We start from the raw sequence: 21,365 nt of genomic DNA, 5'->3' as shown, positions 1-21,365 counted from the left end.
TATTCCACCCATTAATTTTTCACGTAATGAGGGCCAAACGGGGGCATAGTCATGATACATGAGATACAATAACTTAAACCCTACTCGAATAAGCATGGTTTTACCATATAAACTATCTTAACCACTAGGGTGTCCTAGAGAAATAGACCATACTGATGTCAAGTATTTCCAACAAACAATATTACATGTGGTTAGAACTGGATTGCCGCAGATTCCTAACATTGTTTGTGATAAACAGAAGGGTAAATTGTATTTGGAATACCGAACTTTGAATCTAGATTTGTTCTTTGATATCCAAGAAAATTCAAGGTAGGTAGAGGTGCAAATGTTTACTTCGTTTCAAATTATGATTTTTGGTAAATGTTTGAATGAAATGGTACCTTCGGGTACGATGTTTCGGCACTACAATAGTTTGAATGATTATTCTCCGGCTCTACGTGTTATGATAATGCTATAGATATCGAATTTTGCCGGAAATCCATCTACGTACAACGGTATGAATCAATAGTACGAAATTTCTAGTTTGATAACGAAATGCACAAATGACATCTATTGAGTTTCAAACTCATGGGTTAATTCCCTATCTACGGATTTATTTGACTTGCTTGGGGGGCGTGGATGATGTTAGATAGAGATGCAACATGTCATGGAGAAGTCGGTGATTTAATATCTTTAATTGATTATGAAATGTTTACGTTTTCTTTAAATTAGATTCCTATAAATATCATGTGTGGATCTATTTTACAAACATTCTTTGTAAATAAATTATGTTTAAAAGTATATGTATACATATACATACTTGTATGTGTGTGTATATATATATACACACACACACACATACATACATAAGTACACACACACACATACGAGACTGTGTTTTTTATTATAGCTATATGTTATTTTCTGTAAAATGAAAAAAAAAGGGTGTCTAATAGAAAAATAATTCATGATTGATATAGAAATAAGAAGTATGTTAATCCCATTGAAAATGACGGTGTTTTTTATTATAGCCATATGTTTTTTTTTTCGTAAAATGAAAAAAAAAAGGTGTCTAATAGAAAAATAATTCATGATTGATATAGAAATAAGAAGTATGTTAATCCCATTGAAAATGACGGTGTTTTTTATTATAGCCATATGTTTTTTTTTTCGTAAAATGAAAAAAAAAAGGTGTCTAATAGAAAAATATTTCATGATTGATATAGAAATAAGAAGTATGTTAATCCCGTTGAATATGACGGTGTTTTATATTATAGCCATATGTTTTTTTTTCATAAAATGAAAAAAAAAGGTGTCTAATAGAAAAATATTTCATGATTGATATAGAAATAAGAAGTATGTTAATCCCGTTGAATCAAATAATTAAATATCATACAAAAAAAAAATACTAGCCATATGTTTTTTTCTTAAAATTAGAAACAAGTTAGGTGTCTAATAAAAAAATAATTTCATGATTGATATAGAAATAGGAAGTATATTGATCTTGTTGATTCAAATAATTAAATATCATATGGAATTATAAAAATCAATATTTAAATTTGGTAGTAATTTTTCACCTCAAAAAATTCATTTTTTTTTATCGTTATTTCATTATTTCAGCCGTTATTTTTTATTTATTCACTCACAAATATGATTCAATATTCTTTCTAACGATCAAAAAATCAATTTTCATAATTACTACTAAAAAATCCATATTTATATATTTTTAGCCAGCCTAACTTCTAACTCCGGTTCACTAGGTCCGGTCCGGACATAAATATCTCGAGAAATAATTATTTAAGTCCAGTCCCAGTCCAAGCCAAAATGAACCTCATTGCCAAGTGTCAACTATAATAATTAAGAAAAGAGAGGAATAAAAAATTAATCTAAGTCTCTGTCCTGAAGAGAATAAAACCAAGAGATATCCTCTTTAACGAAGAATATTCCCACTCTACCCCTCGCATATTCTCTCTCTTCAGTTACCGTTATATCACTCCTCGCCTTTCTTTTCCGTCATTTCCTCTACACACTTTCATCTCCATCCATTCATTTTCTGTTTTTCAATCAAATTCGTAATTCTGACCAAACCCTTAATTTCAATTTGTTGAATTTTGTGTTTTTCAATCAACCCCATAATTTTAATTTTTCCGTTTCTTTGGATTTCAGTCGGTATGAAGTTTGGAAAGAGTTTGAGCAATCAAATTGATGAGACTTTACCTGAATGGAGGGACAAGTTTTTGTCATACAAGGAGCTCAAAAAGAAGCTCAAGCTGATAGAGGCGAAGGGGCCGTCGTCATCGGCTGGGGAAGAGGGTAGTGCCAAGAAGAGGCAGAAAGTGGGCGACGAATTGGCCGCCGATGGTGGTGGCGAAAGGGTGGTTATGACGGAGGCGGAGGCAAATTTCGTCAAGTTATTGGAGGATGAACTTGAGAAATTTAACGCTTTCTTTGTTGAGAAGGAGGAAGAATACATCATCAGAGTAAAGGTAATTATGCTATACGAATATTCTTTTTTACCTTTAATTATGCGGTGCTACATTTTTGATGGAATAATTCGTATTCATTTGAATTGATTTGATTTTCGACGAATTCTACGCGTTTATTACTAATCTTTTGGAGTTGGATCGCTCTGTCCCTTTCAAGAATTTTGCAACTTGGGCAATTTACTGCATTTAAAGGTTTTGACAACAGTTTAATTAGGAATTCTTTCTCGGATCCTGGATCCGATTTTTGTGATCTTAAAGAAATTATTACTTTCCTTCTCATTAATGTGTAATATCAGAACTTGCAAAGATATTTAGGCCTGCCAAATAGCCATATGTCTAATGCTACTAAGAGCATATCCGAGAGACTCTTTATAAGCATCTCATGCATTGTTGAGAGCATCTTTAAATTTAGAGAGTTGAAATTTTTATACACTTCAACAATGCTTTCTATTTTGGCTCTTCATTTTTATTTTTTCCAAGAAATATTTATTGGTTTCTCATTATATTTTATTTAATATAATTTTTTATTTATCAATAGGCAATCAATTTAAATGTGTTTTGAATAGTTTAAGAACTAGAGTATTGAATTTTGTGACTTATTAAAGCAATCATTGTACATTGAGAATGGAGTAAGTTTGGCTCTCTAATTTTGGAAATCCAAACCACTTCTATTTTAAAAATTAAAATGGAATCTCTTAGAGCTTATTTTTATGCATTAACTTTAGGGATGTACATGGTTCCATTTAGTTCTAGTTCCAAGATAACCGAACCGAACCGAATCATGAATTAATGATTCTTTTGATAATGGAATCAAATGACTTTTTTAAGATATGGAATCAAATTGGAGCCGAACCATTTGGTTAGAATTAACTACTTAAATTTTCAAGCTTGCACCATAAAGCATTGAAAATATCCTAAAGCAATAAAACCCAACATGAAATAACAACAATAGAAGGGTTGCCTAATTTCATGACGTTTCTCTCTTGTTTAAAGTGATTGTACACATCCCGTGTAATCTCTTTTAATTAATAAAATTATGATTACCTATCAAAAAAAATAAAAATAAAAAATGGTACTCACCTATCTCCACAAAAGCCCTAAATTAATTGTAGCTGTTTTGACGACATACCCCCACAATAAATGATGAATTATGCAAAATGTTTACATTCCACTTTTACAGGAAACCTTTAACCATTTATATCCATGAATGCTTATTGAATTTTCCTCTATGTGAAGAACCCAAATAATTCATCAAATAATCAAGGTGAAAAGATAGTTTAAAGGCATTTTAAGTGATTGACAATTCTCCTCTACTAACGTGATGAAATAGGGAGTTGACATGCTGTAGCGCTGTGTAAATTGAAAAGGGGTGAAAGAAAAAAAAATTCAATGAATACAAAATTAGCGTGTACACAATTAATGAAATATCTCCAATGACACAGAACCAATTAATGAGCTATCTCCAATTAATGGGCTGTCTCCAATAATCAAATTAAAGCCAAAACAAAATGGTTCTCGGTTCGAAGAATCAAAATCATTAAACTTTTTGTAGAATTGAACCAAACCGCTTGGTTGGGTTCGATTTTGATTTAGTCTAGTTTTGTTGAGACATTTTGTCCACTCTTAATTTACTCTTTAAAATAAAGAGTATTTTGTATTTAGAGAGTTTCTTGGAGATGCTCTAAGTTTAAGGGTTAAAAAATATATATGTGAACACAGGGCAAAATAGAATGACCATCCATTTTCTTTTACCTGATTTTTATGGTTTATTCAACAGTAGATATGATAAAACTCAATTCATTTTATTGACATTTCACTTTCTTTTTTTGTTTTGGCTGAATTACCTACATCTCGACAACAATGATGTGGGCATAGTTCAATATAAATTTCCACTATTTGTTTAGCAGGATACTTGTAATTGTCATTGTTATTTTAGCATTTAAGGCATGTTTCGTATGGTGACTGGACTCAATTGGACAACAGATTTAAGAAATTGTATATTCCACTTAGTGTTGAATACTATATTCTGTTCTTATTATTTTGCAATTAGATGCTTTACTATAGATTGCGAGTGAATATTTGGTTCTGGTAGTGAACTTACGTATTTTTACATTATTTGGTGTAAAGGAATTGCAAGATCGGGTGGCTAAGGCCAAGGACCAGAACGATGAGACGATCAAAATATGGAAAGAAATTGTCGACTTTCATGGGGAGATGGTTTTGTTGGAGAATTACAGTGCTCTTAATTATACAGGTAAAAAAAACTTTTACATTTTTCGAGTTAACTCTGTAATCTAATTACTTCTGTTTTTTGCCTTCACATTAGACAGCTTTAGAACTATGAATTTCTTGACTGTTGAATTCCTGCTATATAATTATTGAGTTAGAATATCAACAAATCAAAACTTCCATATCATGCTTTCCTCTGTTTTAGATACGTCTTGTCTGAAAAATTCATTGAATTATCCCTTGTGGCATCAATACTGTAATCTAGATGGATAAAAGTAAGATTAATAGAATTTGTTCATAGCCAACACAGTCCTAATCATTTACATCTCGATGTGTTATAGAGAAGTCTGTCGATAATAAATAAGGCTTATACCAGCCTTTTGCTGGAGAAGTTGGTTCATATAATGCCCTTAAAATTATTATTTATAAATTTTTACTTACAATGTCTTAGACTATGGTCCACATGAAACAATATTAAGATTTAGTCTTTATCACTTTGTGCTTAACAGGACTGGCCAAAATATTGAAGAAGTATGACAAAAGAACTGGTGCTCTGCTTCGCCTGCCATTCATACAGAAGGTTGTGCAACAGCCTTTTTTTACAACTGACTTACTGTACAAGCTTGTGAAAGAGTGTGAGACAATGCTCGACCGCCTGTTTCCAGTGAACAAAACACCACCTGAAACTGAGGCAGCTGATGGAGACGAACCCTCAACCAGTTCCACAACCAACAATGAAGTTCTGCTAAAAGGCCCAAAAGAACTTGCTGAGATCGAGTTCATGGAGAGCCTGTATATGAAAAGTACTATATCTGCTTTACGAGCTTTGAAAGAGATTCGTAGTGGAAGCTCAACTGTTAGCATGTTTTCGTTGCCACCATTGCAGCTTGGTGGATTAGAGGAAGCTTGGAATAAATCACCTGTCGTTGAACAAGTTGCTAAATAGTCTAGTTATATGGAGGTCTATACCTGTCATTGCCCCCCGTATAATTTGAATTTTGATCTGTTTTTAGTTTCTCTAATCGTGCATTTTCTATGCATGTAATTTCTCCTGACATAGATGTAAGATGCTTAAAATACAATTTCTATAGTTGTGTGTAAAATTTGATGTCATAAAGGCATTGAATGTTATCTTCTTTAACTTCCATTCTACTGCCCGGAGGGAGGGAGGTAGGTTTGATTGGCTTGACTGCAGTAGTCGTTGCAATAAGTGCACGCAAATAACTAAGATATATATGGGTAGATGTTTGATGAGACAAAAATTGCTACATGTACAGAATTTTTGTACATATTTGTTGACAGAAATGAGGCGGCAATTTTTGGCCCTCAATCATTCATTCAAATAAAGGATCAAAAAACTGTCATCTCATTTTCCATCGACAAATATGTACAGTTTCTGTACAAGTAGCGAAATTGTGATGAGATCAAGCCCGCACGACACTTATAAGTGGGATCTTGTTCATACTAATCGATTCTTCTAAAAAGTGACCCGTGGAACACATCTTTCATTGAACTGCCCTACAATGACAAATATTGCACCACCATCGGACTTCTGTCTATCAAGGATAGTGTGATTGTGATCAAGAGGCAGTAATTTCCTGTAGGCATTTTTTTCCAATATCTATATATAGCACCTGTTTGAGCCCCATTAATTTACATTACATTACATTTCATTTTTCTCTTTCCTATTTTCAATCACACAATCTTCCATAAAATAATATTACGCGTAAATCGAAAATTTTTCCTTCTTTTTTAACCACTCATTTTTCAAAAAAAATACTATTCCACCCATTAATTTTTCACGTAATGGGGGCCAAACGGGGGCATAGTTATGATACATGAGATACAATAACTTAAACCCTACTCGAATAAGCATGGTTTTACCATATAAACTATCTTAACCACTAGGGTGTCCTAGAGAAATAGACCATACTGATGTCAAGTATTTCCAACAAACAATATTACATGTGGTTAGAACTGGATTGCCGCAGATTCCTAACATTGTTTGTGATAAACAGAAGGGTAAATTGTATTTGGAATACCGAACTTTGAATCTAGACAACTAGGTTACGAACCTTTAATTTGTGGTACCCTACGTCCTCAACATTTGAAACTAGTGCAAGTGTGGTCCTTTCGTGATGAACGTTAAAAAGTCAAAACTTGTGTTAAATGACTATTATACCCTCAATGGACAAAATGGAAAACAAAATAATCAAAATATTTTGATGCCTCCATCTTACCCAAGCCTATCATTATCGCTACTACTCCCGTCCCACCACTGGTGACTGCTGCCACCATTGCTACAACATGTCCATCGCGGCCCGAAATTTCAACTTCTACTAGCTATCATCCTGTTTTCCCCCTCCCATCATACCCATATTTCAGATCAACACCTAAAACCAACCACATTCCCACCACTAGCCCTAAATATTAACTTCCACCAGCCACCGCTTATGCTTTCCCTGAAAGAATATAGATAGATTAAGGACTCATTTGATTAAATCTTTAAAAAGTCAAAAGCTACTTATGAATTTATGAAGTTGCTTTGCAAAATATTTGTATAATTTTTTGAATTAAAAAAGCTTTTAGTGAAAGTGGTATCAAAATGGCTTTCAAAGAGCTCTTTTACAAGAAAAATTGAATATTACAAAGAAACCTTATATAATTCCTACTATATTGACAAATATTACAAAAAAAGAAGCCCCCGGGGTACAGCTCAACTAGTTGATCAATCAACATTTGTCTTGCTTTCAGCGGCAGGGTGAAGGTTCGAATCCTGGTGGGAACCTGCGGCCAGATTTATTTGATATGGAGTAATCACTTTGGAGGAGGATCTCTTGTGCGCAGAAGTGTACAGGCGGTGGGAGAAACCTGTGATCCAGTTGAGGCATAACCCGCGATTTACCCCATCCAAGGTTCTAGGGGCAAGGGTTTTGGGGGTCCAGGATTTAGTTTAGTGTAAACTGGAATACCTGGATATAAAAAAAAATATATATTACAAAAAAAGAAACTCTACCAAAAAATAATTGCACAATATCCTATATTAATAGCAAAATCTTCATAATATCAGCAATCATATATTATTGTGATATTTTTTGAATTTGGAGCTAAAACTTTAACACCCATGCTTGCAACCTTTGCTTTTTCTTTATTCATGTATTTATGTGAATTGTATTCCTTTTCCAATGTATTAATAAGATGAAATTCCTCCTCGTTTCCCCAAAAAAAAAAAAAAAAAAATGGAATTGTTAACTTGAGAGTTTCATTAAAAAAAAAATGTAATTTAAAATTTGTAATTTTCTTTAATAACAAATACTGATTTTAAACTTAGCCCATGTTTGGTGTAAATAAAAAAAATAAAATTAGACTTTAGTAAATTTTAAAATAAAATATGTGATTAAAAAGTTAATAAAAATTATGAATTCTATAATTAAAATTATTTGTTAACTTTAGTTTAACTTTTTGTCAATTTTCAAATCACACCAAACGAGAGACTACTATTTTATTCTTAGTATACGTTAAGTAAAATTTTATAAATTATATACTTAGGTTAGGTACCAAATGCTTTTATAAAAAAAGTAGACAAAAATTGTGAATAATACCGAACATGTCAAAAGAAAACGATGCTAAACCAACTTATAATCGTAAAAAACGCTTTTCAAAAATAAATTATGCTTTATCAACTTATAAGTTATAACCGTACGGAAGCTTTTCAATCCCTGGCGATAATAATCTAATCTAGCTTTGTAGAAGATTCGCTAGTGGAAGAAATGACGATAAACGATAACACCTCCGTCTACGTCGGCGGGCTTCCGTACGACGTCACCGAAGAAAGCCTCCGCAGGATCTTCGATATATACGGCGCCGTCGTTGCCGTCAAGGTCTACCAGTGCTTCTCCTTGTATATATCTGTAGTTTATATTTGCTTATTGAGACTACTAGATTGGAGTTTTTCTTGTTCGCATTTCTCAATTTTTTTTTTCGTTAATTTCAAATACGTTCCGAGAGACTAGAGAACAGCTTGGATCTATGCTTATTGTGTGATTACTAAACTGAACAGTTTAAAAGGTAGTCCTTTATTTGGCTGAAATCATCTTTTGATTCTGAATTTGTTTTTCTTTCTAAACTACCTAGTTAATACTCTTTTCGCACTTGAGTAAATTTTAGTCTCTGTTCATTAAGGTGATTGTCATATTCCTTTAAAAAAAAATAAAGATTTTGATGGCTGAAGATTGAAGATGGTCTTACGTCTTCTTGGTTTAGTATATGTTAAATTATACTAGACTTGAGTTTTTGGGGTTGGACATACAACAAAAACACCAGTTTGGAGAAATATGTAGATCTGTGGGGCGAAAGTTCAAGAAGCTGAAAGAGCAATGATGGGAAATGAATCTGGTTGCAAGCGAAAGGGTGTGTTGAACAATAAAATTAATTATATATGTGTCACTTTTTTGATACTTTAGGAATCAGACGAGATGATGGTTTAATATGGTATCAAGATGAGTAAAGTACAGGATTCAGGCCTTACAGGGAACAATTAATGAAAATTATGCATGTGTTAGGTCTTTGATCAAAGGTAATTTGGCTTGCATGTGATGTGACATGTTAAAAACTAAATCTAAATTAGTAAATGTTTTCCTATGCTAACTTAAGCTTCTAAATGAAGTGGTTCTGTGGGTGAGGAGCATCATATGCTGAAGGGCTCATATTCATTCATTGTTGTTATTTGTCAATATTGTCATCATTGTTAATTTTAGGAAATGCTTAGATCCATACAATAATGATCCCTACCATTCTTAGGGGCATTATTTAATATTTAATTCAAGTCGGCTTTCTTTAGAGAAAAATGAAATACATCCTTCATTAACAACATTTTTTCTGATTCCTGACTTGTGTTTAGTATCAAATGATTTATTGTAAAATCATTCATCAGCTACTTGCCATCAACTTTTCATGTAATTCAAGTGTTGCACCACTGGTTCTTGGCCTGTCACTTTATTTGTGTGAAAGAGAATTGCGGAGAAGAAAAATAGGGGGGGACGGAGAGGGTTCTTATTGGCTCTTGATTCATGGACTATTATTATTCTACTGATTAGTTTATCAGAATCAAAAGAAATGGACCCTATGCCCTTAGCTTAATTCTCTGTTCTTTTAGCAGCACATACCGACCTAAACTATGGGTTCCACATATTGATTTTTCTATTGCGTATACCATGATAATGTCATGTTTATTTTGATGTTTCTGTTGCAGATTTATTATCTGAGAAGATACATATTGATAGCTATCTTTAATTCTTGGAAAAAAAATTCTAAGATGTTGAGAGAGAGAGAGAGAGAGAGAGAGAGAGAGAGAGGATCTCATGATATTGCTCAAACAAGATAGCTTTTAAGGAAATTTTATAATGCCACCCATGGTACTTTTTTCAAGAGGTGTGAATAACTACATTAGCCTGTTCATTTAATTTAGTTGTTCCATCAGTGTTGTTTTTATTTTATTACTATCACAATTATGGTTTTGATAATAAGAATCATCTTTATAGGCTTCTCTCTTTCTCTTTTTCCGAAATTAGATGAAGATGATAATATCAACATTGTTCAGGTGTTTACATAGGCTAACTAATTTATTCATTTAATTTCTTTTGCTAAATACTTTAGTATATAAAGATCTAGAAGAGATACTAGATCTGCAATCTTGAACCCTAACTCTGTTGGCAAAGCTTAGAGAGAAAGAGAGAGATATGATCTCATGATATTGCTTAAACAAGATAGCTTTTAAGGAAATTTTATAATGCCACCCATGGTACTTTTTTCAAGAGGTGTGAATAACTACATTAGCCTGTTCATTTAATTTAGTTGTTCCATCAGTGTTGTTTTTATTTTATTACTATCACAATTATGGTTTTGATAATAAGAATCATCTTTATAGGCTTCTCTCTTTCTCTTTTTCCGAAATTAGATGAAGATGATAATATCAACATTGTTCAGGTGTTTACATAGGCTAACTAATTTATTCATTTAATTTCTTTTGCTAAATACTTTAGTATATAAAGATCTAGAAGAGATACTAGATCTGCAATCTTGAACCCTAACTCTGTTGGCAAAGCTTTGAATAGAAAACAAAGTGAAGCTACATCAACAAGAGTAACAAGTCAGTCGAAGAAGTAGTAGCAAAATCAATTGTCACTGCATAGTTACTGATAATGTTTTTGTCATTGGAGTAGTAGTATTGATGAATTTTCCATATATTGCAGAAAGCAGTGTTCTATTAATGCATGAATCATATTCACAAACTCCCCCTTTGGCACTCAAGGGGTGATTATCATTATTATTGTGTATTTCCTTAGCATTTGTTTGGCACTTCTAGGAGTTAGTTTATACTGTTTTGAAGTTCTAAGTTGAGTTTCAGTTACTTCTAGTAAGAGCATGGCTATGTTTCTCTTTGATTGAAAGATTATCTTTATTTGGTGATGTGTGCGATGTGTTTTCAAATTTTGGTTCTTTGCCTCTGACTATTCTTCCCTGCATTTATTATTGTCTTATGAAGACTGATTAATGATTATGGTTTTCATGTTTGATTTTGCAGATAATTAATGACCGTTCAATTGGGGGGAAATGCTATGGCTTTGTCACTTTTAGAAATCCTCGATCTGCAATGCATGCGATCAAGGAAATGGATGGCAGGGTATTTCTCTGAAGCTAACTGATTAGACAATTCTCTGAAGCTAACTGATTAGACAACACTTTGTCTCTTTAATTATCTGCAAATATTTCTTCCCCCATTTCCTCATCTACATTTTCAAGCTGTCTTCTTCTATGTATTTAACATATTGAAGCCCTTAATTAGACTATTGATGGACGAGTTGTGAGAGTAAATGAAGTGAAGACCAGAGGCGGCAGATCAAACTTCAATCGTGAGAGTGTTCGACGTGATTCTGATAGGGGTATTGACCGAGATAGGGTTAGATATCTAGAAAGAGACCAAAGTTATGATACGTATCGTTATCGGGATGGACGTAGAGAAAGGTCTCAAGACTCTGACCAAGATAGGGAGAGAGGCTATGATCGTGTACATGGTCATGATCGGGCTAGGGATCGATATGTTGATGGAGATAGATTTCATGAACGCAATAGACAAATGGCAGATGAGCAGGAACTTGAAAGGAAGAATGATCAGGACAGGGAAAGAGACAGGGATCATAGTATTGAGGAAAGGAGGAATAACAGTCATCACAATATTGAAGATAATGATAATTATGAACAACTCCACTTGCTGAATGGGTAATATTCTTCGCCTTGGCTTGTTGTTGATGATAATGATGAAAATTGGTTTCATATATTTGTTTATTTATGTTTTGATTACTTGAACCTGTTCATAGTTCTTATGAAGTGATATAATATTCAGTCAGAAGTGTTTCAGTGTCTAATTTCTTGCTTTTGTTTGTAGATGTATTCATTTTCTTTCTTTCGTCTTTGTTTTCTGGGGCAATCTTGATAGAGTGATTGAATCAACTGTTTTGGATTTCTATGTATATCTGCCTGCTCGTAACTAGCAGCAGAATTGTTCCATTGTCCACATAGTTGCATCTGAGATCCATTAATATACTACTACTTAATTGGAGCTCTGTTCTCATTACATTATTTATTTTCTATTTGTATGAGCGCTAACTGCTGCCTATGTAATTCTGACAATATAATTCTAAGCAGATCTAGCATTGATGGTCATGGGCATAGAGAGTTTTCTTTGGAATCAGATGGTGATGATCACAATCAGGTTCAACCTCAATATAATGTTCCCATATACATGCGTGTGTGTGTGTGTATATATATTTGTCTGTCTCACTTTGTGACATCCTTTGTGAATTGTGTTTTTGTACTCATGTCACTGTTTTTGTATGTGTATATTCAGGTGGAAAATAAACTAGCAAGTGCAAGTGAAGAGCTTGAAGAACTTCATAACAAGGTCTATTTTCTGTTTATAACCTTGCACCAGACAAGGAGCAATGCTTTTTATTGCGAAAATACAAACTATTTAGTTTAAAACTAACTGTCGTGGAAATGAGTTGAGGGCTTTGGTTATATCCTTGTTATGGTATAGTCTCCTAAATGCATTGTAGTAAGCATGTCAGAAACACACACCACTTGGACAAGGATGTGGGTATGCATCAATTGTTTTGCATATATCATTGTGGTTCAACTGTAAATCAAGTCTAGTTTATGAAAACCCGGGAGAGAGGTAGAAGATAAAGGCCAAAATAACGAGATTGCAATTTGATGTTATTCCCCTCGTGTACAGCCCCTTTTATAGGGATAAAATACATACCAAAGATTACATATATGTTAAATCTACAACTAAGGAAAGAATATATATATTGCCTAGGATAGACTAATACATATGGAAACAAATAAATCACCCAATCCTTAATATTCAGAATCTTCAACACTCCGCCTCAAGGTGGGCGATATAAGTTGAACAATTCCAACTTGTCCTCTATTTTTTCAAACATGGGTTTAAACAACCCCTTGGTCAATAAGTCTGCAACTTGTTCAGAAGAAAGCAAATACACCATGCATATTGTCCCATTTTCTATCTTTTCTTTGATAAAATGTCATCTACCTCAACATGTTTCGTCTTGTCATGATGAACAGGATTGTGTGACATTGCAATAGCTGCCTTGTTATTACAATAAACTTTCATATGTTCATTTTGCTGAATACCAAGTTCCTCCAACAATAACTTTAACCACATTATTTCACATATTCCATAAGCCAAAGTCCTAAATTCGGTTTCAGCATTTCTTCTTGCTACAACTGGTTGTTTCTTACTTTTCTAGGTGACTAGATTTCCCCATACGAAAGTACAATAACCGATTGTAGATCTGTCCATTACTGACCCTGCCCAATCAGCATCTGTGAATGTTTCAATAGATCTTTCGAAATTTTTCTGAAGAGTCCAAGTCCCAGAGTCACTTTAAGATACCTCAAGATTTGGTAGACAGCCTCCATATGCTCATTAAATGGAGCATGCATGAATTAGCTTACAACGCTAACTGCAAAAGCAATGTTAGGCCTGGTGTGTGACAGGTAAATTAGCTTTCCTACAAGGCGCTGATATCTTCCTTTACAACCGATGTACTTCCTAAGCCGTCCCCTAGTTTATGATTGGGGTTTATAGAGACATCTGCTGGTTTACTCCCTAACATACCAGTTTCCTTTAAGAGATCAAAGACATATTTTCTTTGTGAAATGGAAATTCCACTCCTATTTCTTGCAACCTCTAGGCAAAGAAAGTACTGTAAGGGGCCTAAGTCTTTTATTTCGAACTCAGTAGAAAGAGCTTTCTTTAGCCTCTCCATTTCTTCATAGTTATTGTTTGTCGAAACTATATCATCCACATAAAAATTAGAATAGATATTTTTCGACTGAGTTCCTGTAGAACGGAGTATGATCAGATTGAGCTTGCTTATATCCATGCTAACACACAGCCTTCATGAACTGTTCAAACCAGGCTCGTAGGGATTGCTTTAGCCCATATAGGGATTTGTTCAGTTTACAGACCTTTCCCTGGATCATAGTTGCATCAAACCCAGGAGGGAGTTCCATATACACTTCTTCTTCCAAGTCACCATTCAGGAAAGCATTTTTTTCATCTAGTTGTTGGAGTTTCCAATCTAGGTTTGTTGCTAGTGTCAGGAGAACTCTTACTGTGTTTAATTTCGCAACCGAAGCAAAAGTTTCCTGATAGTCTACTCCATATGTTTGAGAATATTCCCTTGCCACTAATCTAGCTTTATAGCGCTCCACCGAACCATCTGACTTGTACTTAACAGAGAGTGCCCATTTGCACCCCACAGTTGACTTATTCTTAGGCTTCCCACAATTTGCCATGTCCTATTCTTATTAGAGGCTCCCATCTCTTCCTCAACTGCCTTTCTTCATTCTGGAATCGACAAGGCTTCATGTATAGTAGTTGGTACTTTAATGAGTGACAGGTTTGTAGCCAGAGCTTGAACTGAATTAGAGAGATGACTGTACCCTATGAAGTTTGAGATAGGGTGTTTTGTACACAATCTAACTCCCTTTCTGAGTGCAATAGGAATATCTAAATCATTAGTAGAGTCATTTTGCAGGGTAGAGGAATTACCTGAATTCGGATCAGATTCTTGGTTTTGAGGTTGAACTGTGAGGTGTTCTACATTTCCGGGATTTTTCCTCTTGGAATAAACACGTAGCTCAGGTGTAGTTGCAAGTTCTTTGTCTCCCCCTATCGTTAAACTTGGCTGAACAAGAGAATCAACACGTTGTGAATCATCGAAAAGTGGAGTGATTAGTGGAAGAAGTTTCGTTTGGTATGGGATGTTTTGATTCTTTGATGGGTGATATAGGAACCTCTAGTATGTGTGGTATCGACTCCCAAAAGTTTCCATCAACGTTATGTTCCTTCCCTTGAGGGAAATTTTGGGAAAAATATGGAAGATACTCAAAAAACGTAACATCCATAGACGTGTAATATTTACGAGTAACTGGGGAGTAACAATAGAGTCAAATAACATAACATCCATATACGTGTAATATTTACGAGTAACTGGGGAGTAACACTTGTAACTTTTTTGGAATGAGTACCACCCCAAGAACACACATTTTCAAGCTTTAGGGTTTAACTTGGTATTTTCATGATCATGGACATGAGTAAAGGCAGTAAAACCAAACACCTTTTAGGGTATGGAGAATAGAGATCGAATTTGTGGGTAAGCATTCAACGGAGCTATTAATGGAGGGGTGAAATTATGCATTCTAGTAGGCATTCTGTTTATAAGGTAACATGCAATGAGAACTGCATCTCAACAAAAGGATTTAGGAACCTACTAGTAAACATAAGGGCTCTAGCAGTTTCGAGGAGGTGGCGATTTTTCTTTTCTGCAATTCCATTCTATTGGGAGGTAATAACACTAGAGCTTTGGTGTAAGATACCTTTCTCAGTGAGGAATTTCCCAAAACTTGATTGAAGTATTCTCGCAGTTATCAATTGGAAGGACTTTTATCTTTGCATCAAATTGGGTTTGTTTCATAGAATAAAAGTTTTTAAAGGTTTGTGCAGTTTCAGACTTATCTTTTAAGAGGTATACCTAACATACCCTCGTATGATCATCTGTAAAAGTTATAAACCAATATTTACCCGTAATACTCGTAACCCTAGATGGGCCCACAAATCACTATGAATTAAAGTGAAAGGTGATGAGGATTTATAATCAACAAATTGAAATGAAGAGCGGGCATGTTTAGCTAATTGGCAAATATCATACTGAAACATATCTTATTACGAAACAATGATGGAAATAAATATTTAGGATATGAAAAATTAGGGTGACCTAAACGATGATGCCACAACATTATTTGTTGTTCTCTAGGGATAGACTCGCAACTTGTTTATTCCAAGAAGTGTCTTCCAGAAAGTAGTATAATCCCTCATGTTCTTTAGCATTGCCAATCCTCTTCCTCGAAGTTAGGTCTTGAAAGATACACAACGACTCAGTAAAGTTGACTTTACAATGCAAATCTTTTATTAACTTGCTAATAGAAAGGAGATTGCAAGATAAATTTGGGATATGCAACACATATTTTAATTCGATATTTGGGGTGAGTCTAATAGTTCCAATTCCAGCCACCAGTGAGAGTGACCCATCAGCTATTTTTACTTTAAAATGTCTTGAGCATGGAGAATAAGAATAATTTTTTATACCCCGTCATGTGATTTGTGGCAACTAAGTCGATAACCCATTGATTTACATTACCTGTGCTGGTTAATGCCATTATAAAATTACCTCTCTCAGCAGTCAAACTAAGGGGTAAGGTTTTCATATAATTGCTCTAGTTGTTCTCGCGTAAGGAAGAGAGACGTTATCTGGCTGTGTTGCAACCGACGGTGATTCGACAAAACTCTAGAGACCAGAAGGGTTACACATTTGGACATCTTCTCGGTGAGTCTGAACCCTTGCTTTCTCTTTGGTGGCCTGCCGTGTAAGACCCAGCACCGGTCAATTGAGTGGTTCGACCTCTTGAAATGTTCGCACAAAGAATTGCTCTTTTTGGTCCCTTGTGATGCCTCTTGTCAGCTAGCTGCAAGGTCGAATTCTCCAGTGAAGATTGCTTAGAGTCTCCAAGCATGACATGTCGTCGGCTAGCCTCCTTGCGTACTTCTGCAAAAAATTCATCAATTATCGGAGTTGGCTTCATGCCCAGCAATCTGCCTCTAACTTCGTCCAATTTGGGGACTAATCCAGCCAAGAAATCAAAGATTCTCTCCTTTTCAACCTGCTTCTTATACTTTTCGGCATCTTTTGGTATATCCCAATCAATCTGGACAAACGTATCGATTACTCGCCAGAGCCGTTGCAGTGCATTATAATACTGTGTGACATCGAGTTCCCCTTGGTGCAGATTTTTGGCCTTGTTTCGAAGCTCAAACAATTGAGCAGAGTTCTCCAGGTCTGAAAAAGCCATCGTAAGTGCATCCCAGAGCTCCTTTGCAGTCGAGTAATATAAGGTAAGACTCCCTAATACCTTCCTCCATTGAATTAACTATCCATGCCATTACCATGGAGTTGTGTGCATCCCAAGTAGGATAGGTTGGATCATCTTCATATGGTCTTTTTGTAGTTCCAATGACGTACCCAAGACGCCGTCGACCATGAATTACCATGAGTTCAGGGTTGATAATTTGAAGTGTTGGGTGCACTTGTAGAGAAAGGTTCGGAGATTGTGGTGGAGTTCCTCGAATCCTCCTCGGCATGCACCTGTCATGGTAGTCTTTTCCATTCCACCTACCTAAGTAACCCACGGCTCTGATACCATGAAACCGGGGAGAGAGGTAGAAGATAAAGACCAAAATAATGAGAGAGCAATTCAATGTTATTCCCCTCGTGTACAGCCCCGAGAGGTAGAAGTTAAACACCAAAATAATGAGAGAGCAATTCAATGTTATTCCCCTTGTGTACAGCCCCTTTTATAGGGATAAAATACATAGCAAAGATTACATATATGTTAAATCTACAACTGAAGAAAGAATATATATATATATATATGGAAACAAATAAATCACCCAATCCTTAATATTCCGGAATCTTCAACAGTTTCCATTATAAATTATCACTTTTTCCTATAAATTAAGATTAAAGGTTAACTGTATATTCACAAATTTAAATTACTACTACTGTTTCTTAACATTTGGATGTTGCCAAAATTCAGTTGGACCTTTTGAAGAAAAATTACCATACCTTTACTGCAAAAATTGATATCAGTTGCTTGAACCCGAATTTCAAAAGCATATTTTAAGCTTCTGTCATCCTTAAGTGCATCTCAAAATAATCAATACTTTCAACTTAAGATTTAACTAAATATTCACGCCCATACACATGACATGCCCTTACACTAGTGTACATTCTCTCGTTACTCGAAAGTGTAGCAGGGATACAATGGCCTGAGCATTTGTCATATAGTATGAATAATTTGATTTCCGTATTCTTGAAATTTTTTCATTCTAGTTATTGGAAATCTAGACTACATGCTAAAATAGCTGTAGACCTCATGTCAGTGAGCTGTCTTTTGTTCTCATAATACTTAGATTAAAGCTCAGGTGACAACTCTAGGATCTAACATTTAATTTATTGATCCAGATATCTCGAATGGAAGAGGTGGCAGCAGAGAAGGAAGAATTTATTTCTAAGTTACGAGAAAAATCCCAGGTTGTGATTCATTACAATTGGTGGTTTTATAGTTAGGAAGTACTCCATTTCTTGGCTTTTTGTGCTCACAAACAGATTTCTCTTTACATTTGCCTTTCCTGATTAGAATGGTTTGGTGACTTTAGAAATTGGAGGATTCACTGCTCGCTGCAAAAAAGACCACATTATATCATCGGTTACAATTAACCAAGGTAATTGTAATGAATATTCGGTTTGCTGTTTCGGAGTATATGTGTATAACTCGAAGTTTCTTTAAGATGGTTATCATGTTCTATGAAATTTGTGCAGTTGCATAAATGTTATCTGCAAGTGAAGGATTATGATGACAGGCTCAAAACCTCTGAACAGGAATTCCAGGTTAGCCTATCCACATCTTTATTTGGTCAATTTTGCATCAATTGAGTCAAACCTTCTGTAATATTTGTTGTACTGTTAATGCATGATCTCTCTTGATTTGTCTTTCCTCACCAATCAGTTTCTTAGTTATTTTACAGATGAAAATAAAGACCTATCTGAAGATGAACTTTTAGAGGATGTTTGGTGGGGATTCAAATTAGATTTTTTTAGTAGATTGTGATAGAAGTTTTTGAAATATGTGGTTGAAAAGTTGTGGGACATATGAAAGATGTGGTTAATATTGATTATTTGACTTCTATTTTAATTAAAATCAGATTTTTAATCATAACCGAACATGGGCTTATCTAATTTAGTCCAAATATGAAATTTCTCAATGTCAGCTTCTGTAAGTTCCCTTTAAATAAGAGTTGTTATTTTTGGGATAAAGATATGGCTTTCTATTTATCAATCCAAACTATTTTGCATAAAACTATGCAGTTAAAGGTTACAAATATATATAAATATTGTACTTGATGAAAAGTTATGTCATAAACATTTTTACTAAAAGATCACAAGAAAATTTCATTGCGGGCTGTTCATGATATGCCTACTGCAATAGGTATACATACTGCAGTCATGCTCTCTTCCATGCTAGCATTTTTTCCAAAATAGCATCTAGCTTAAAATAGAAATCAGCCCTCATGAAGAGCTTATTTCTTTGTTAAATTTCATCTAAAAAGGTTCTAATTGATCATCGTATTGATTTTGGTACAAATGGATAACTCTGTTAAAATTAAAATAGCATCTTTCATGGCCTAAACGATCCCATAGGAATATAGCTATCTTCTTTTGAAAAACAACATTATTTCAAAACTCATTTTTATCCAAACTTATTTTTAACCATACATTCTCTTAATAAAATAATTTACACGTGTTGTCTAATTGTTGTTACCATACTGTTGTTGGTCATTAGATGGCAAGTGAAGGAGCTGACACATTTCTTTTTCAACGAAATAAAAGCTACCAGTCTTAAGCTTGAGAGAAATGTTGCCTTGACAATGATATATGATTTCATAATTTGCCGACACTTGAGTTAAAGTTTTTATGAACACCTGAATTCTTATTGTATACGATATAAAACAGCTCTCCAGGAGATTCCACACATTTTGATGATGATAAGAACTGTGATTGCGCTCATAGAGCGGAAATAGAATACGAAAATGTCATTTTCTGCATTTGGCTTAATTTATGTGAACTTATTTTGACGTTGTGCTGTATTAAACAATTAATCAAAGTTATTCCTTGCAGATGCTGATAGATAAGACGAGGATGGATTTGGAACATGGTGACAGAGTAGGTGTAACTGATGAGTCCCCATAAATGGCAGGCCTTTACTTTGAACTCAAGGTTGTTTTGCATATTTATTGCCCGTTATTCGCATAATTTTAGGCCTGTTTAATTACTCAAAGATGCTCAAAAAAGTTTTTTTAAACTTGTACAGTATCACGTAACTAGCATACTTATTTTGGGTTAGATGTATGGTAATGTAATGTGTCAAAGAAATTGAAATTCTTGCTCAAATGGACGTTTGATCATATGAAACAGCCAAATCATTGGTCATTATCTTTTTTTTTTCAGTCCTAGAAAGATGGACACGTCGATTATTTTTTATAAATTATTTTTGCTTAAACTTAATTTCAGTGAGGGATGGCAGACCCGGCCGCTCGGCTCACGAAAATGAGTCTCGCAGCAGCTCGGGCTCGTATTTTTACATACGAGCCCAAGCCGAGCTTGCTCAGCCTGTGGGCTCTTCAATAAAGTGACAAAGTTGTGAAAATTTAAAAAAAAAAAAAAAAAAAAATCACGAGCTCGTCGGCTGAGTCGAGCTTGTGGGTTCATTTTGGTGCAAATCTTGCACTAAACTGAAAATCATCTTCAATTCAAAGACCAAAAGTTGCATGGGCACATATTGTTGGCTGACTGAACTGTTGTTTCTTCCAATATCGTCGGTTTATAAAACTTTTCCACCACAAGTACTAGGAATTCAACACAGCATTAACCAAGTATACTTGGCACAGTTACGATCTACTTCTCCTAAAGGCGGAGGTTGCTCAAAAAGGGTAGCTCTAGACGAAGACAGCCAGTCCAAATTCAACATAAGCTTCTTCAAGAATGTAAGGGATGGAAATGAAATTCTGGAATCAGATCAGAGGCTTTGGGGAGATTCTTCATCACCTCGAATTGTGGATAATCATGCGGGAAACATGGTTGCTTGAAGTTTGATTTGATTTTGAGTTTCAAAAGGCTATGATCAAAATGAGTAGCATTGCACGTACTGAAGTCTATTCCAGTGTCTTTATTCACTTTGCAATTGATCATATTTGAATTTGATCCAAAATTTCAGCAACAATGTCTTGTGTATAGGGCACTGTTCTATTACTTCTATAAGGGGTTTACAGGCCCCCTCACTGTATCTGGCAGGTCGGTGGGATTGACCTACATTAAAAAAAATTGTGTGGGCCCTGTCTTTGTGTGTGCCCTGGCCAAGCCCTGTAAAATGCCCACTTGTAAGTGAAGCATCGTCCAAATTTCAGTC

At 34.7% G+C, this 21,365-nt stretch overlaps 2 protein-coding genes across 3 annotated transcripts; both read left to right on the top strand.

The window, feature by feature from the left end:
• Window positions 1–1,910: 1,910 nt before the first annotated feature.
• On the top strand, window positions 1,911–5,837 carry LOC111410949 (SPX domain-containing protein 1-like). Its single transcript, XM_023041542.1, has 4 exons — window positions 1,911–2,051; window positions 2,146–2,465; window positions 4,593–4,719; window positions 5,204–5,837. Exons 2-4 carry the CDS (start codon window positions 2,151–2,153, stop codon window positions 5,638–5,640), a joined length of 879 nt encoding a protein of 292 aa, XP_022897310.1. The 5' UTR covers window positions 1,911–2,051; window positions 2,146–2,150; the 3' UTR covers window positions 5,641–5,837.
• Window positions 5,838–8,384: 2,547 nt separating this feature from the next.
• Window positions 8,385–21,365, top strand: LOC111410935 (U1 small nuclear ribonucleoprotein 70 kDa). Of its 2 annotated transcripts, XM_023041531.1 has the most exons (10): window positions 8,386–8,575; window positions 11,278–11,376; window positions 11,539–11,972; window positions 12,399–12,465; window positions 12,601–12,654; window positions 18,365–18,433; window positions 18,559–18,624; window positions 18,722–18,790; window positions 20,078–20,176; window positions 20,848–21,365. In XM_023041531.1, exons 1-9 carry the CDS (start codon window positions 8,465–8,467, stop codon window positions 20,147–20,149), a joined length of 1,041 nt encoding a protein of 346 aa, XP_022897299.1. In that variant the 5' UTR covers window positions 8,386–8,464; the 3' UTR covers window positions 20,150–20,176; window positions 20,848–21,365. The 2 variants fall into 2 exon arrangements, 1 of the variants encoding a protein (XP_022897299.1); XR_002705789.1 differs by lacking the exon at window positions 20,848–21,365 and having other exon boundaries at window positions 8,385–8,575; window positions 18,540–18,624; window positions 20,078–20,389.

This window comes from Olea europaea, chromosome 2 (assembly GCF_002742605.1).
Source record: "Olea europaea var. sylvestris chromosome 2, O_europaea_v1, whole genome shotgun sequence".
NCBI lineage: Eukaryota > Viridiplantae > Streptophyta > Magnoliopsida > Lamiales > Oleaceae > Olea > Olea europaea.
This window is presented reverse-complemented; position numbering and strand designations above follow the sequence as displayed.

Coding starts and splice junctions, on each gene's coding strand:
- LOC111410949 (XM_023041542.1), top strand. CDS start 2,151: ATGAAGTTTGGAAAGAGTTTGAGCAATCAAATTGATGAGACTTTACCT. Junction 2,466..4,592: donor AATACATCATCAGAGTAAAG/GTAATTATGCTA, acceptor TTTGGTGTAAAG/GAATTGCAAGATCGGGTGGC. Junction 4,720..5,203: donor CAGTGCTCTTAATTATACAG/GTAAAAAAAACT, acceptor TGTGCTTAACAG/GACTGGCCAAAATATTGAAG.
- LOC111410935 (XM_023041531.1), top strand. CDS start 8,465: ATGACGATAAACGATAACACCTCCGTCTACGTCGGCGGGCTTCCGTAC. Junction 11,377..11,538: donor TCAAGGAAATGGATGGCAGG/GTATTTCTCTGA, acceptor GCCCTTAATTAG/ACTATTGATGGACGAGTTGT. Junction 11,973..12,398: donor CAACTCCACTTGCTGAATGG/GTAATATTCTTC, acceptor AATTCTAAGCAG/ATCTAGCATTGATGGTCATG.